Consider the following 13916-nt stretch of genomic DNA (forward strand, 5'->3'; position numbering starts at 1 on the left):
CGGAATACTGTGTATTATTCCGGAAGGCTCGCGATGGAGCCCTGGCACCACCGCTGATCGAGGCGCGAGGACGGCCGATGGCAGGCTGGTCTCACATAAGCCCTCTCCCGTGGCGAGCAGCCTGGAGGAACACCTCTTGTCCCAGGTTCCCGGCCGCGCAAGCGACGGCAACACGAGATATCGTTAAGAGAGGCAAGACGGACAGCCCCCCCCCCTTGGAGGTCGACGTCTCTCGCTCTCGCTGACTTGATCCAAGGCAAAGAAGTGGCAGGCCTTCTCCAACATGGCCGGTCTGATTGCCAGGCAGCTGCTCCTGCTCGCGGGCTGCTGCGTCGCCGGCGTGCGCGCCGTGCAATGGCCAGCCGACTGGCCCGACTACAAGGTGGCATCGCCCTCTCGTCCGCCTGGAGGACCACAGGTGAGTAACATGTCATGCTTTGGTGTCTACTCTCGACGTGCCTGCCCCCGGCTGACGCGCTGCCTGTCTTAGCCGGTGCCGTTCTACATGAAGGACAACAGGGGCAATAGGTTCGGCGTGGCGCCTGACAAGGGAACTCTGAACGGGCCCGTCACTACCGAGGCCAACCTGACAGAGATCCTCGACCACAAGCCAAAGAAAGTCTCTGGGCCGCACGGCCCGCACCAGCGCAGAGCGTCGTCGGACGGGTTCTGGGTCGACAACCTGTCGCAGCTGGGCGAGATGCCCCTCGCCCCGTCGGGCTACACCGTCTTCCGCAACGTCAAGGACTACGGCGCCAAGGGCGACGGCTCGACGGATGACACGATGGCCATGTAGGTATCCCGCAGCATTGTTCTGTGTGTTCTGTGTCTGACTCTCGGGCTCCAGAAACAAGGCCATCTCGGACGGGAACCGCTGCGGCAAGGACTGTGGCTCAACCACCACGCTCGGCGCCATCATCTACTTCCCGGCCGGCATCTACCTCATCAGCAGTCCCATCATCCAGTACTTCTACACGCAGTTCATCGGCGACCCGAACAACGTCCCTATCATCCGCGGCAGCAAGAACTTCACGGGCATCGCTCTGATCGACACGGATGTCTACATCCCCGGCGGCAACGGAGCCGAGTGGTACATCAACCAGAACAACTTCTTCCGCTCCATCAAGAACTTCAACCTGGACCTGACCTACATGAACGCCACCAACTACGACAACGACCAGCAGTACTTCCCGACCGGCATTCACTGGCAGGTGGCGCAGGCGACGTCGCTGCAGAACATCGGCATCAACATGCCGACCAGCACCTCGACGCAGCCGGCCACGGCGGTGGGCATCTTCATGGAGAACGGGTCGGGCGGCATGATCTCGGACATTGTGTTCTACGGAGGCAACATCGGCTTCGTGGCCGGCTCGCAGCAGTTTACCGCGCGCGGGCTCACCTTCACCAACTGCCTGACGGCGGTCAACATGCTCTGGAACTGGGGCTTCACGTGGTCGCAGATCACCATCAACAACGTCTACGTGGGCTTCAACGTCAGCTCCAACGGCGGGTCGACGGGCCAGGGCACCGGGTCCATCGCCATCATCGACTCCGTCTTTAACCATGCCGAGTGGGGCGTCACGACGCACACGGGCGGCGACCCGCCGGCCATCATCCTGGAGAACGTGCACAGTCAGGGCAGCACGTCCATGGTCCAGGTGTCGGGCGGCGCGACGACGCTGACGGTGAGCGACCCGGCCACCATCGACTTCTGGGCCTCGGGCTACCGCTACATCGCGGCCAACGGCACCGGCAGCGACGTGACGGGCTACCTCTCCAAGCCGCCGGCGCGGCCGGCCAGCCTGGTCAACCAGGCCGGCGAGTATTTCTGGCAGGACCCGCCGCTATACTCGACGCTGACGGCCTCGTCCTTCGTGGTGGCCACGGAGTCGGGCGTGGCCAACGACGGCACGGGCGACCAGACGGCGGCCATCAACGCGCTGCTCAAGAACAACGTCGGCACGCCCATCTTCTTCCCCGCGGGCATCTACCAGGTCCAGGGCACGGTGCAGGTCCCCGTCGGCTCCATCATCGTCGGCTCGGCCTGGTCCCAGATCAGGGGCACGGGGAGCTACTTTGAAGACGCGGACAACCCGCAGGTTATGGTGCGGGTGGGCAACCCGGGCGAGTCGGGCGTGATCCAGATCTCCGACATGCTCTTCACCGTCAAGGGTCCGACGGCTGGGGCCATCCTCATGGAATGGAACGTGCACGAGTCAACCCAAGGCTCTGGTGAGTGCCGACCCCGTGTCGCATATATATTGCTTTGTTTTGGCGTCCAGTTACTAATACGGCACTGTTCACTTCTAGCGGCCATGGTCAGTGTTCCTCCCCCTTATGATTTCCCTTCTCTTCTTGCTGAAGATGGATAAGATGGCTGACTACTCACACCCGTAAACAGTGGAACTCGCACTTCCGCGTCGGGGGGGCTACTGGGAGCGACCTGCAGCTGGCCGACTGTCCAACCGGCAGCGGGGTCAACAAGAACTGCATGGCTGCCTCGTTGCTGCTGCACCTTACCCCGAAGTCGTCGGGCTACTTTGAGAACGTGTGGGCCTGGGTGGCCGACCACGACCTCGACAACCCCCTCAACGCGCAGATCACCGAGGGCACGTCGGGCGTGCCGGAGAACGTGCAGACCGACATCTCGGTGTACGCGGCGCGTGGCGTCCTCATCGAGTCCAAGGGCCCGTGCTGGTTCTACGGCACAGCGTCCGAACACGCCACGCTGTACCAGTACGAGCTGAGCGAGGCCAGCGACATCTACTTCGGCCACGTGCAGACAGAGACGCCCTACTACCAGCCGGTGCCCGAGGCGCCGGCCCCCTTCACGCCGGGCGGGTTCCCGGCGGACCCGGACTTCAGCAGCTGCAATAGCAGCTCCTGCAAGGAGGCCTGGGCCATGCGCATCGTCGAGTCGTCCAACGTCATGATCTACTCTGCCGGCTTCTATAGCTGGTTCAGCAACTACGACCAGGGCTGTCTCCCCACCGAGTCGTGCCAGCAGCGCCTCTTCTCGGTCGAGGACTCGGACCTGGTCTGGGTGTTCAACCTGTTCACCAAGGGGACGGTCGAGATCGCCAGCACGGGCCGCGCCCCGGCAATCCTCACCAACGCGACCACGCAGAGCGGGTACACGTCCGAGATCAACATCTGGCTGCCGTTGGCCGAGTCCGGCGGCAAGGGGAGCGGCAGCTTCGGTGACGGCAACGTCGTCTACGTGGACCCGGACATCTGGACCAACCCGAACGAGTCGGTCGGCTGCCTGCCGCCGTGCACCCTGCTCTTCCCGCCCCTGCCGCTGCCCACGCCCATCACGGTCACCTGGCCGCCCTACGGCACGGGCCTCTACTCGCTCACGGACAGCTCGACGGTGACGGTCACCACGACCATCAGCATCCCGCCCTTCACCATCAGCTCCATCCCCTTCTGGCCCGTGACCATCCAGCCGGGCGACCCGTCGACGGGCGTCATCTCGCCCGTGCAGAGCGTCATGCCGCCGTCGACCACCATCGTGCTGCCGCCCGGGCTGGCGCCCATCAGCGTCACCGACGGCACCATCGGCCCGACCTCGGGCGCGACGAGCAGCACCAGCACCAACACCACGTACCCCTTCGGCTACATCACCTACAGCCCGCTGCCTCCCGTCTTCGTCACGACGAGCTCGACCATCACCATCCAGCCCATGCCCACGATCGCGGTGACCATCCCGCCGTCGGACACGCCGACGGGCTCGCCCTCGCCCTCGGTCACCACGTCGCACACGGTGCCGTACACGCGCAGCAGCACGGGCACCTCGCCCAGCTGCACGCGGGAGCCCTGCGGCAGCGGCAACTGCCTGTTCGGCTGCAACGGCGGCTGCGGGCTCTTCGGCTGCAACGGCGGCTGCGGCATCTTTGGCTGCGGCGGCGGCGGCTGCGGCCTGTTTGGGTGCGGCGGCGGCGGGTGGAACCAGGGCGGGTGCGGGCCGGCGGGCTGCGGCTGCTTCCTCGGGTGCGGCGGCGGCGGCGAGGACGGCCACGGCGGCGGCGGCTGCAACGGGCCGACGTGCCTGGGCAACGACAACCCGGACGACGAGTGCCAGGGCGACGACTGCGAGTGCGAGCCGACCAAGACGGTCACGTCGTGCCGCGTCGTGTGCACGGCGACGGCGCGGCCGACCGCGACGGTGACGGGCTCGTGCACCACGTCGACGTGCGAGGTGACGAGCTGCGGCCGCGACACCACCGTCACGACCACCACCACCACCACGCCGGGCGAGGAGATCCTCGCCACCGCCGCGGCCACGGACCCGCTGTGGACCGAGGACGTCACGGCCGCCTTCGTCACGACCATCTACAGCGAGTTCACCAGCTGGTGGGACTACGAGAACTCGGCGGCGGCATCGGACACCGGCACCGGCGGCGGCAGCGGCGGCCCTACCACCACGACGCCCGCTCCCACGCCGTCGCCCTGGATGGCGCGCATCTACGCCTGCATGGGCGAGTTTCCGGCCGGCGTCTTCCCGGCGGTCTCGTACTTCTGGGCCGAGCTGGACTACTCGTCCGGGGCGGCGCCGACGGGCACGGGCACCGACTTCTGCAACTCGCTCGAGCTCAAGACGTCCAACATGGGCGGCAACAACAAGGCCACCGACTACCCGGCCACCTTCACGATCCCGGGCACCATCCACGGCGCCTACTCCAGCTGCACCTACTTCGACCCCAGCGCGCCCGACCCGGCCGTCGGCTCGCTGACCTGCGCCGGCCTGGCCACGCCCGTGCCGTGCCCGCCCATCACCAGCGTCGCCCAGTCCTCCTGCATCGACGGGACGCTCGAGCAGAACATCGCGTTCAAGCCCCTGGCCGACTGTGCGCTGCCGACTCGGTGAGGGGGAGGTGGAGCCGGTATTTATTAAGGTTCTATAGCCATACATGATGTAGTGTACCTTACTTTCGAAGAGATGAATAAAGATCAATGTAGTTACCACAGCGCGCCACGCCGGGGGGGGGGGGGGGGGGGGGTTGTCGACATGGTCTCTACTACTACCATCTTGGAGCACGAATTGGATCACATAGTCGTAGGAGAATGTTCGATTTTCTCTAAAATTATCGCTATGAAAGTCGCCTAAGCGAAATCCTCCTACCTCTTAGAGCACAGCATACCTGCCCCTGGTAGTTGAAAGAACATCCCTCAGCATAAGAGAACGTCTTTAAGAGAAGGGATCATTTTCAAGTGGAAATATTGTAGGCTAAAGGTTACTTGCGGAAGGAGAGCTCAACGTCCGTTCTTCTCCTAGGGGAAGTTCTTCGGTCTGTCGGACAACTGCCCCTGACCAAGGAGACGGGCCCCAGGACCATATCGGCAACCCCCTGTGGCTACGCTATAGTAGTTCCAGCTTCTCCGTAGGTAGGTAGTCACGCTGCGCCGCCTGGTTGGCCAGGCTCCTTTCGTATGCTAAGCTTGTTGTTGGCAGTCGTGGACCAGTGGAAACTGCCGTGAACGAACGCGAATTGCACTGTGCGTGAGCTTGTGGTGAGCGCTAAGAACGAGTACGACGCCTCGCACGGGAGAACAAGGTTGGTATCGTCTCCACCATGAGCTTCCGGAGGGGAAAGTGGCACGCAACATCATTGATTCAAGTACGAAAGGTGGAGCAATTCTGAACCAGAGCTGCATGTTGTTGTTGTTGTTGGCCTCACTCACCGCTTGAACCTTTGCGGCTCGCTGGTCAACGCACCCGCGGCGTTGAGAATCGGGAAGGTGTCTCTTGGATCATCACCCGATGGGCATACACCAGTGGAGTGTAGATTCGGCTCATGAATGCCGAGTTAAAGTTAAACCCGAGATTTGCGTTCAGCCGCACAGCCCAATGACTGTAACCTCTTGGCTGTGCAGTGAGATTGCCAAGCTTACACAGCTTACACTACACTAGCGTTGCATCTGCTGCGGCGCAGTCCTTCGTTTTTCAAGCTTTTGCTGACTGTTGATGTGCCGATCAAGCGGGCTCTCGGGGAACTGGGCACAACAACATTGAAGATCAGTGGAGCAGATACCGTACCCGATCGTTGACGACCTACACTGTGGTATGTCCGCAGTAGTGTACGGAATACCCGACGTCCTGCCAGCTGCTTTGGCCACTTGGGACAATCGGACCAGAGCTCAAGTCCTCACGCTTTCGGCCCTTTCGAGCTGGAAGTCAAGTTAGCGAAGGAAGCACGCGACCGCTTGCTCTCTGCGATCAGTGGACATGGGCACAGGTACTTCGGATGATTTCAGTACACTACCTTCAGTACCCGACTCAATCCTACCTGCTACTCGGCCCGCTTCTAGCGTACTAAGTGCACCCCCCATCGGGCCACACTACACCCCTCCCGGCTTCTCCCCCACCCCCTCTCCCCGCCCCCCCAACGGGGTCAGTCAGGCCACTACTGACGTAGTGTAATTGGCAAACCCAACTGTCAATACCCCTGAAGCAGGATGGCCCGGAATCGGCTCCCATTCTAATCTAACGTTATCACCATTTGCAGTCTCCTTGGCATGGAAAATGAGCCAGTTCCATTAGGAAATCCTCCTCTAACTAGCCTCCCAAGTTGGTTGTGAATTGGTTCGATCAAGGCATCTGAAGACCCAGAGGGATTTGATGAACAATACCTATCTTCCTACAGAAACTGCTAGAAAAGTGACTAACCAGAAGATCCCGCACGTAATACTCAACGGGCCCCACCTATGTTGGACCCCTCTGCCGACTCACCGCCCTACTTGCTAGTGTACTGTGGTAGGCATCGGTCATTCCTTCCTTCCAGGTTGTTTGCCATCCTTCCAATCCTCCGCTTAACCTTACCTTTCCACGGTTCAAGAAGGACCCGACGCCTTCTCCGTGAAGCCTTTGTGTTACGCGTCTCCGGTTTCCAGCCGCCGACCCACCGCCGCGGCGAGGTGCATGCCCTGCCACTTACTGTGTACAATCCCTCAACAAGCCCTACACTACATGTCCACGTGTACTGTGTAAGGAAGAGATGACTTCAGCTTACGGTTGCAACCTAATGGTGACAACCGTTGTGGGGAAGGAAGCAAAGAGCCTGATCGGATGTGCTCGCTTGTACATCAGAGAGATGGATGAGGAGTGCCGAGATGTGTAACTTGGTACCTAGTTAGACTGCCACCCCAAGCCGGAAGCTGGGAATAACGAGGAGCTGGCATCCGAACACTCGAGAGTTCCGAGTGTAGCATGCATGGACTCAGGCATGGAAACCAACTCACAATCCTCAAGAGGCACAATCCTCCGAGGGCTATGAGCAATACGAACACGGTGTTGCAGTGTCCATGTGGCACTGATCATCACCAGCCAGCTCGCTTCCACTAACCGAGCTCTAAGCCGCAGCTGCCTGCTGTGTACATCGCCGATTCTCACGGAACGGCGGGAAGAGGGGGAAGGGCGCAGCACGATGAGAAGCAACAGTGGGTGTTAGTCTGAGACCAGAGCCGCTTGTCACCACGGGCAAGCATTGAATATAAATACTGCCATTGCTCTCCCCTCCGCGGCGAGGAACAAGAGGTCATCAGTCCGCCAAGCACCGCAGATTTCAAAAGTTCAAGTGAAGCAATTCCTCCGCTTCCTAGCCGATCATCACTCTCTGCTTCTTCATCTACGACGACAAGCTTTCCTCCTCACAGCCACCATGCAGTTCGCTACCCTGCTCGCCCTTCTCCCCGCCGCCCTCGTGGCTGCTGCTCCGGCTGCCCCGGCTTCAGAAATCCAGGACCGCCAGGTCGCTTCGGGTTGCTATGCTTTGTACGTTACCATGTCCCTGTCCTTATCTCTTGCCACACCCTCCCCTCCTCCCTCGGATCGTTTCTACCTTTCAGGAACCGTCCGCAAATCAGCATCTAACAAGTACGACCCATACAGCGAGGACCCCGACTGCGGCATCAACTACCCCGTGTGCCAATGCGCCAATGGTAAGATACGGCCTTGTTCGTTCTGTGCCGATCGAGACGAGAATGGCTTTCTGACTGGGACTCTTCCCGTTTCTCCTCTACCTAGGCTGGTTCTACCAGTTCAACCAAGACAATGCGAACAACGGCAACTACTGCAACCCGCCTTGGGGAATCCTCGCCAAGTCCGTGAGCGGCCTCCCCGGCTACAGCTGTTAACTTAACCTGGTCGGGGGCATCACAGACCGCGTGCCGTGAGGGTTGGTTAGTGGTTGCGCTCGCTCTCGCCGGCGGATGAGAATCGTCTTGACGAGCCTCCCGGCGTGACCACTTGGAATTCCTGAATGGTCCGTCGTCTCATGACGAGCGAGAACCTCGATATGAAGACCTGTAAATAGTCAGATGATTAACGTATGTTATGAACGAGTCGCGAATACGAGTGAGCAGTGCGCTCTCACACAGTCTAGTGGCTTCTGTATGTGATATGCACTCGTAGAGTCGTCACCAGCAAGTTGCAATATCCACCTGGGACCGTTACAGCACCCAAATACTGGTATCCAAACAACACCTAATCTATCCTCTACCCCGCTTCTGAAATGTCTAGGTCACTCACGACTGGTGTTTGAATTAAGACACGCAGCGCCGTTGTGTACATACATAGGCGACTCCAAGACAGAATCACAACCCGGCCTTGGGCTACGTCTTGTCGGACAATACGAAGCAGTATGTACCTGAGCATGCCGGCCTCAATAACTATCGACGAGTTGGCCGTTCTTCATAGGGATCTCCTCAATCCAGTGCTTGACATTCTGCTCCGCGGCGAGACTCCGTGTCGGCAAAATCCACGTCTTAGCAGCAGCTGCTTGAAAGTTCACGAATCCTGGGAACGAGCTCAACCGAGGACCGGCTCCTCGAGAAGGGATGAGATGGGCATGCATAGGAGCGGGGGTAGCACAGTACCTGTAGTCTCTGACTCTGCGATTATCAACAACATGTGATATACGGGATACATTGCAGACTCCGGCCAGCTCTAGACCCAGCCTGTCCCCGCCTCCAGAACCCATCGTCGATGTCAACTTGTCAATCTCAACATGAAGTCCATGTTGGCGGCGGCAGCGGCAGCGGCCTGCGGTTCACCCGCCCCCTCATATATTCGCTCAGCCGGCCGCCGCCATCGGCCGTGTCGCAACCTGGAACCCATCGAGCCGCAATTTGCGAGCTCACTCGTTCCAACCCGGCGGCCGCCTGGACCGAGTTCTTCGGCGAGCCGGGCTCCTGAGGCGGGCCAGGATGCCGCACCGACGATATCTCGACACTGGCAAGCACAGTGGCGCTGTCATCAAGTGCATGACGGCGCTGTCGGTCGACGAGACGGAGGTGGCCAAGGTGACGGTGGCGGGACAGTCCTTTAGGAACGGCGAGGAGGTCGGGGACCTCGTGGTCGAGCGGCTAGGGCCAGCGGAGCCCGTGACGGTGCAAGACAGCGAGGCGGTTCCTGTCATGCTCGACGACGAGTAATAAGGCTGTTTGATGCTCCATGTCAGCGGTAGGCCGCAGTGTGTACTGCGGTGCTCACTGTGCCGTCCATACCTCCTCATCCGTCCCTTCACGGTGTGCGTGTTCTGTCTCGACGCCACCAACAAACGGCAACGGTCTCTACAGAGAAGAATCAAGCTCAACAGCCCTGGATGGAACCTCTATCGCACATCACTCCTCTATTAGCCCTACGCCGACAGACCCTTGCGCCCGTCTAGAAATACAGCGACCCAACAAGGCCAACGTAGCCGTGAATACTCGAACCAGTTTCTCAGGAAACAAAAAAGGGAACTTGATCCCTCCAGACGCAACCCAGCTCTATGCCCGCACCTGCTGAGAGGCACCACCTCTCTCCTTCGGACAAAACCCAGTCCGAACGGACCCAGCCCCGCGGCCCCCTTTCCGCAGATGAAAACATCCCGTCCAACTATATCCACTTCCGCTCTCCCTCCTTCGTGAAAATGTATATACAGTTAATCGCACATGCCCGCTTCCACATCCATATCCGTGCTCTCGCCCGCCGGCGCGACCACGCCGTCTGGGCCCTCGCCCTCGATGACCCGGCCGCCCTCGTACGTGACGCGGCGCCAGCCGCACTCCTCGGTGGGGTCCTTGATCAGCTCCACCGTCGGGAAGTAGTGCTCGTTCTTCTTCATCGTCACCACCCACGGCACGCTGTCGAACGTCATGGCCCGGAGGCGGAAGTCTAGAGAGAAAGAGAAGCACACGCTTTCGTCAGCAAGAAGACACGGTAACAATGGGAACCTGAATACAAAACGAAGAGGGAATAAAAATGAAGAGGAAAGGAAAAGACTCACAAGTATTATCCGGGATCTTGACCACCTCGTCCAAGAACGACTGCAGGTCCGGCGTCGGCTTGCCGTTGACGTGCGTGATGAAGTTGGTCGGCGCCAAGCCGTACTGGTAGGCGGGCGAGCCGCGCGTGCGGGCCGACACGTAGACCTCGCTGAACAGCTTGCTGATCTGCTGGCGGACCGCGTGGTGGGGGCGGTGGAAAATGGCGCCGCAGAACGACACGGCGCGGTCCGTCTCGACGTCGTGCGCCGCCACCGTCGGCAGCCGCAGGCTCAGCTCGCGGCAGTCGCGCACGATGACGGCGTCGAGGTACTCGTGCGAGTACATGACGTCGAGGTCCGAGATCTTGGTGATGATCTTGCCGTTCAGCGTGAGCAGCACGTCGCCCTCGAGCAGCGCCGCGGCGCCGTCCTGCTCCTCGCGCTCGAACGTGCGCTTGGTCACCATGAAGAGCTGGTGGTGCGACGTGTTGGCCAGCGACACCCGGTGGATCCACTCCTCCGACACGCCCATCAGCCGCGCCTGCGACATCTGGATCGCCCGGAACTCGACCGACAGCATGCGCAGTTTGGGCACGATGCCCGCCTGGATCTGCTTCACCACGGGCAGCAGGGTCGGCGTGGCCAGGCCGAGGTGATACTCCTCGTCGCGGTGCGTCGTCGGGTTCCGCTCGCCGAGATAAGTCAGCCAGAGCGCCTGCACGGTGCCGTCCTGCGCGACGAGCACGCCGCTGCCGCACTGCCCGCTCAGGCTGGTGTCGACGGTGATAGCGTCCACGTTGACGGCCCGGTATCTGGGCGCCCCGGAGTTGGCCGGGATCGTCACGGCGAAGATCTCGGTCACCGTCGTGGCCGCGTGCACGATGCGCCCGATGCGGTTGTAGCCGATGAAGTAGGTCGACGCGCCCTGCGTGATCTCCTCGGAACTGAGCTTGGCGCTGAGCACGGGCGCGTCGACGAGCTTCGGATCGTATTGGATGATGGCGTAGTTCTGCAGCGGGTGCAGGAACACGACCTTGCCCTCGACCACGATGGAGTCCGCGATGGTGATGCTGATGTCGGACAGGTCGTACGGCACGATCGCTCTCGATATTACCACGAGGCCCTTGTCGGCATCGATGACAAGCCCCATCCCCCACTTACGGTTCTTGGGGAAGCCGTCGAGCTTGACCGGCATCGTGCAGGTGACGTGCACAAAACTGCGCACCAGGTCGGCCACGGCCGGGTGCGATGTGTGCTCCAGCTGGATGAAGGAACCCTTTCTGGGGACGGGCGGGACCGGCGGCAGGGGGTCCGCCAGGTTCGAAAAGTCCCACAGCCCGGTCTCGTCGTTCCGGACCGCCAGCTTCATCTTCTTGGACCAGTGCCTGTCGACGTAGATGATGGTCGTGTTCAGCGTGTGCAGGTCGCGCAGGTGCTTGTACGTGACCACGACGCGAGCCTTGTCCGGGATGTTCTTGACCACCTCGATGAACGTCTCGAGATCCGGCGTCTTCTTGTGGTCCACCGACTGGATCAGCCAGCCGTTCTCCGAGTTGTCGAACCGCCACGACCCGCCGGCCTCGCACACGTAGACGCCCTTGCAGGCGACGCCGTACAGACGGGCTTGCTGGTACGAGAGGCTGTGGAAGCTGCCGCCGGCGACCGAGACGAAGCGGTCGGGCGTGATCTTGTGCAGGTCGCCAACCTCGATCTCTACCTCGACCTCTTCGCCGCCGCGGAGAAGCAAGAGCTTGACGGGTTGGCCGACGCTCGAGTCGAGGATCTCGTCCAACCGGATGAACTGCGTCAACAGCTCGCCGTTCACCTTGATCAAGACGTCGCCCTCCTCGATCTTGTGGTGCGAAGGGCCCTCCGGCAGGACGATCTCGGCAACCAGCATGTTGGTCTCCTTCGGGAAGGCCTTGCGGACCTGCGCTTCCCACTCCGGGGTCAGGCCGAGTCTCCGGCACTCGTCAAACGGCTTGAGCAGGAACTGGCACTGGATGTCGCCCCGCGTGATCGGTTTCCCTTCCTGCAGGCACTTCAGGGCTCGGAGAGGCCGATCCAGCGGCAGGAAGTAATCGGTCGCAGCACCATCGGCTCGGCCGCCGGCCTGCAGGGCAACGGCATATCCGTCAATGTTGACGACAGGACTGCCGGAACTGCCACCGCTGGCTGCGGCGCTGGCCTGGTAGTAGCAGGTGTTGAAGTCGCTGTATCCATCGCCGTACTCTGGCGCGTTGCGGTCCAGCCTGCTAATGACGCCGGAGAGGATGCTCAGCTTTTCGCCGGCATCGTTACCCACCACCCTGATCTCGACGCCGACCTTGGCGAGGTCGGGCCGCAGCGGCAGGGCAGACACGGGCATGTACTTGATGGCCTTGGGGTCGAACTTGAGGATGCCGAAGTCGTGCACGGGGTCGCGGTAGACCGGGTAAGCGTCAACCTCCTCGTGGTTGTCGAAGATGCAGTAGCCCCAGAAGGGGCCGGCGCCAACGACGTGACGGTTCGTCAAAATGTATCTGCACAGCGCCAGGTGGTTCGGATTAGCTTCGCACTCGCCGCAGGCTGGGGAAACTGCAAAAGAAAGCGCACCCTCTCTCTGCGTCGACGACAAAGCCCGTCGCCTCGCTCGTCAAGGCCGGGTCGGTGTCGAAGGAGCAGGTCTGGCAGAAGCGGATCGACACGACATTCTTGACCACCTTCTGGATGGTCGCCTGCCACTCGGCCGTGTCCGGGCCGGCGGGCAGGAGGGCGGACAACCTCGGGTCGTGGTCGTCGTACTCCTCGTAAGGCGGCTCGAATTCGTCAGGTCTGTCAGGGGTGTTGTCGCCGCCGGAGGACAGGTCCCCGTTCGGGCGGTGATGCTTGGGATGCCGGTTGTCGACGGCATGCGGCGGCTCCTTGCGCTTGGAGCGCGTGGTCAGATTGGGGCCGTTCATGGTGCTGGGTGGGCTGGCCGCGCCGTCGATGGGGACGAGAGCGGACGTCGAGCCGGATGCAGCGGCAGCCGGTGGTGTCGAGGTCGAGGGGTCGGAATGCGCAGCAGACGTGGAGTAGAACCGAAAGGTAGTGGTGGTAGCGAGGGAAAGCAGCGGCGAAGTGCCGGGAAGGAAAATTGCCGAGCGGGTGTGCGGCAGTGACGGCGAAGGCAGTCGAGGTGCAAGATACAGGGCACCCTCGACGCTGTTACCACTGGCGGAGGTGGTGGTGTTGGTGTTGCTGCTGCGCTTGCCGAGGGAGTTTGCGGCGGCGAGGAAGCTGCTGGTAGTTATGCGCAAGCCCCGGCAAAGGCAGAGCGCTGGCCGCATTCAAATTGGCAGGTCGCAGGCCCCAAGCACTCAGCTGGCCTCTGCACTGCTTTGTTACGGGGCTCGACGGTTGGGGAGGGCAGGTGGGGAGGAGGTCGAAAGTCTGCTCGAGCCTCTGTCCGAAGAGTGAGTGGCCAGGGGGTCACGAAATCTTGTGTTGCCTGGCCCGGGAAGGCAGTGTGGTTGCACGCGCTCAGATTCAAAAGTTGGCAGCGGGCCATTCAGACCATCGAGTAAGTGGATCCGTAGGGTCCACATTAACAAACTACTATGTATTTAAGGAAATCAATTGACTAATCCGTGCATTTGATAGGGCAATATTCACTACTCGGAATGCTCTGGGACTTATATGCGC

At 61.2% G+C, this 13916-nt stretch overlaps 4 protein-coding genes across 4 annotated transcripts; 3 read left to right on the plus strand and 1 right to left on the minus strand.

Moving 5' to 3' along the window:
• The first annotated feature begins 426 nt into the window (after positions 1–426).
• On the plus strand, positions 427–4987 carry THITE_2122792 (glycoside hydrolase family 55 protein). The gene is made up of 4 exons (XM_003657200.1): positions 427–792; positions 848–2232; positions 2311–2318; positions 2402–4987. The coding sequence occupies exons 1-4, from the start codon at positions 506–508 to the stop codon at positions 4868–4870; spliced, it is 4149 nt and encodes a 1382-aa protein (XP_003657248.1). The 5' UTR covers positions 427–505; the 3' UTR covers positions 4871–4987.
• Positions 4988–7661: 2674 nt separating this feature from the next.
• THITE_156520 (uncharacterized protein) lies at positions 7662–8136 on the plus strand (the record flags this gene model as incomplete). Its single annotated transcript, XM_003657201.1, has 2 exons — positions 7662–7941; positions 8027–8136. 2 exons carry the CDS (start codon positions 7662–7664, stop codon positions 8134–8136), a joined length of 390 nt encoding a protein of 129 aa, XP_003657249.1.
• An 850-nt stretch (positions 8137–8986) lies between these two features.
• THITE_156519 (glycoside hydrolase family 79 protein) lies at positions 8987–9435 on the plus strand (the record flags this gene model as incomplete). Its single annotated transcript, XM_003657202.1, has 2 exons — positions 8987–9171; positions 9246–9435. The coding sequence occupies 2 exons, from the start codon at positions 8987–8989 to the stop codon at positions 9433–9435; spliced, it is 375 nt and encodes a 124-aa protein (XP_003657250.1).
• Positions 9436–9568: 133 nt separating this feature from the next.
• Positions 9569–13776, minus strand: THITE_2122797 (uncharacterized protein). The gene is made up of 4 exons (XM_003657203.1): positions 13553–13776; positions 12846–13356; positions 10272–12772; positions 9569–10159 (listed from the first exon to the last, which is right to left on the minus strand). Exons 2-4 carry the CDS (start codon positions 13190–13192, stop codon positions 9927–9929), a joined length of 3081 nt encoding a protein of 1026 aa, XP_003657251.1. The 5' UTR covers positions 13193–13356; positions 13553–13776; the 3' UTR covers positions 9569–9926.
• Positions 13777–13916: the final 140 nt, after the last annotated feature.

This window comes from Thermothielavioides terrestris, chromosome 5 (assembly GCF_000226115.1).
Source record: "Thermothielavioides terrestris NRRL 8126 chromosome 5, complete sequence".
NCBI lineage: Eukaryota > Fungi > Ascomycota > Sordariomycetes > Sordariales > Chaetomiaceae > Thermothielavioides > Thermothielavioides terrestris.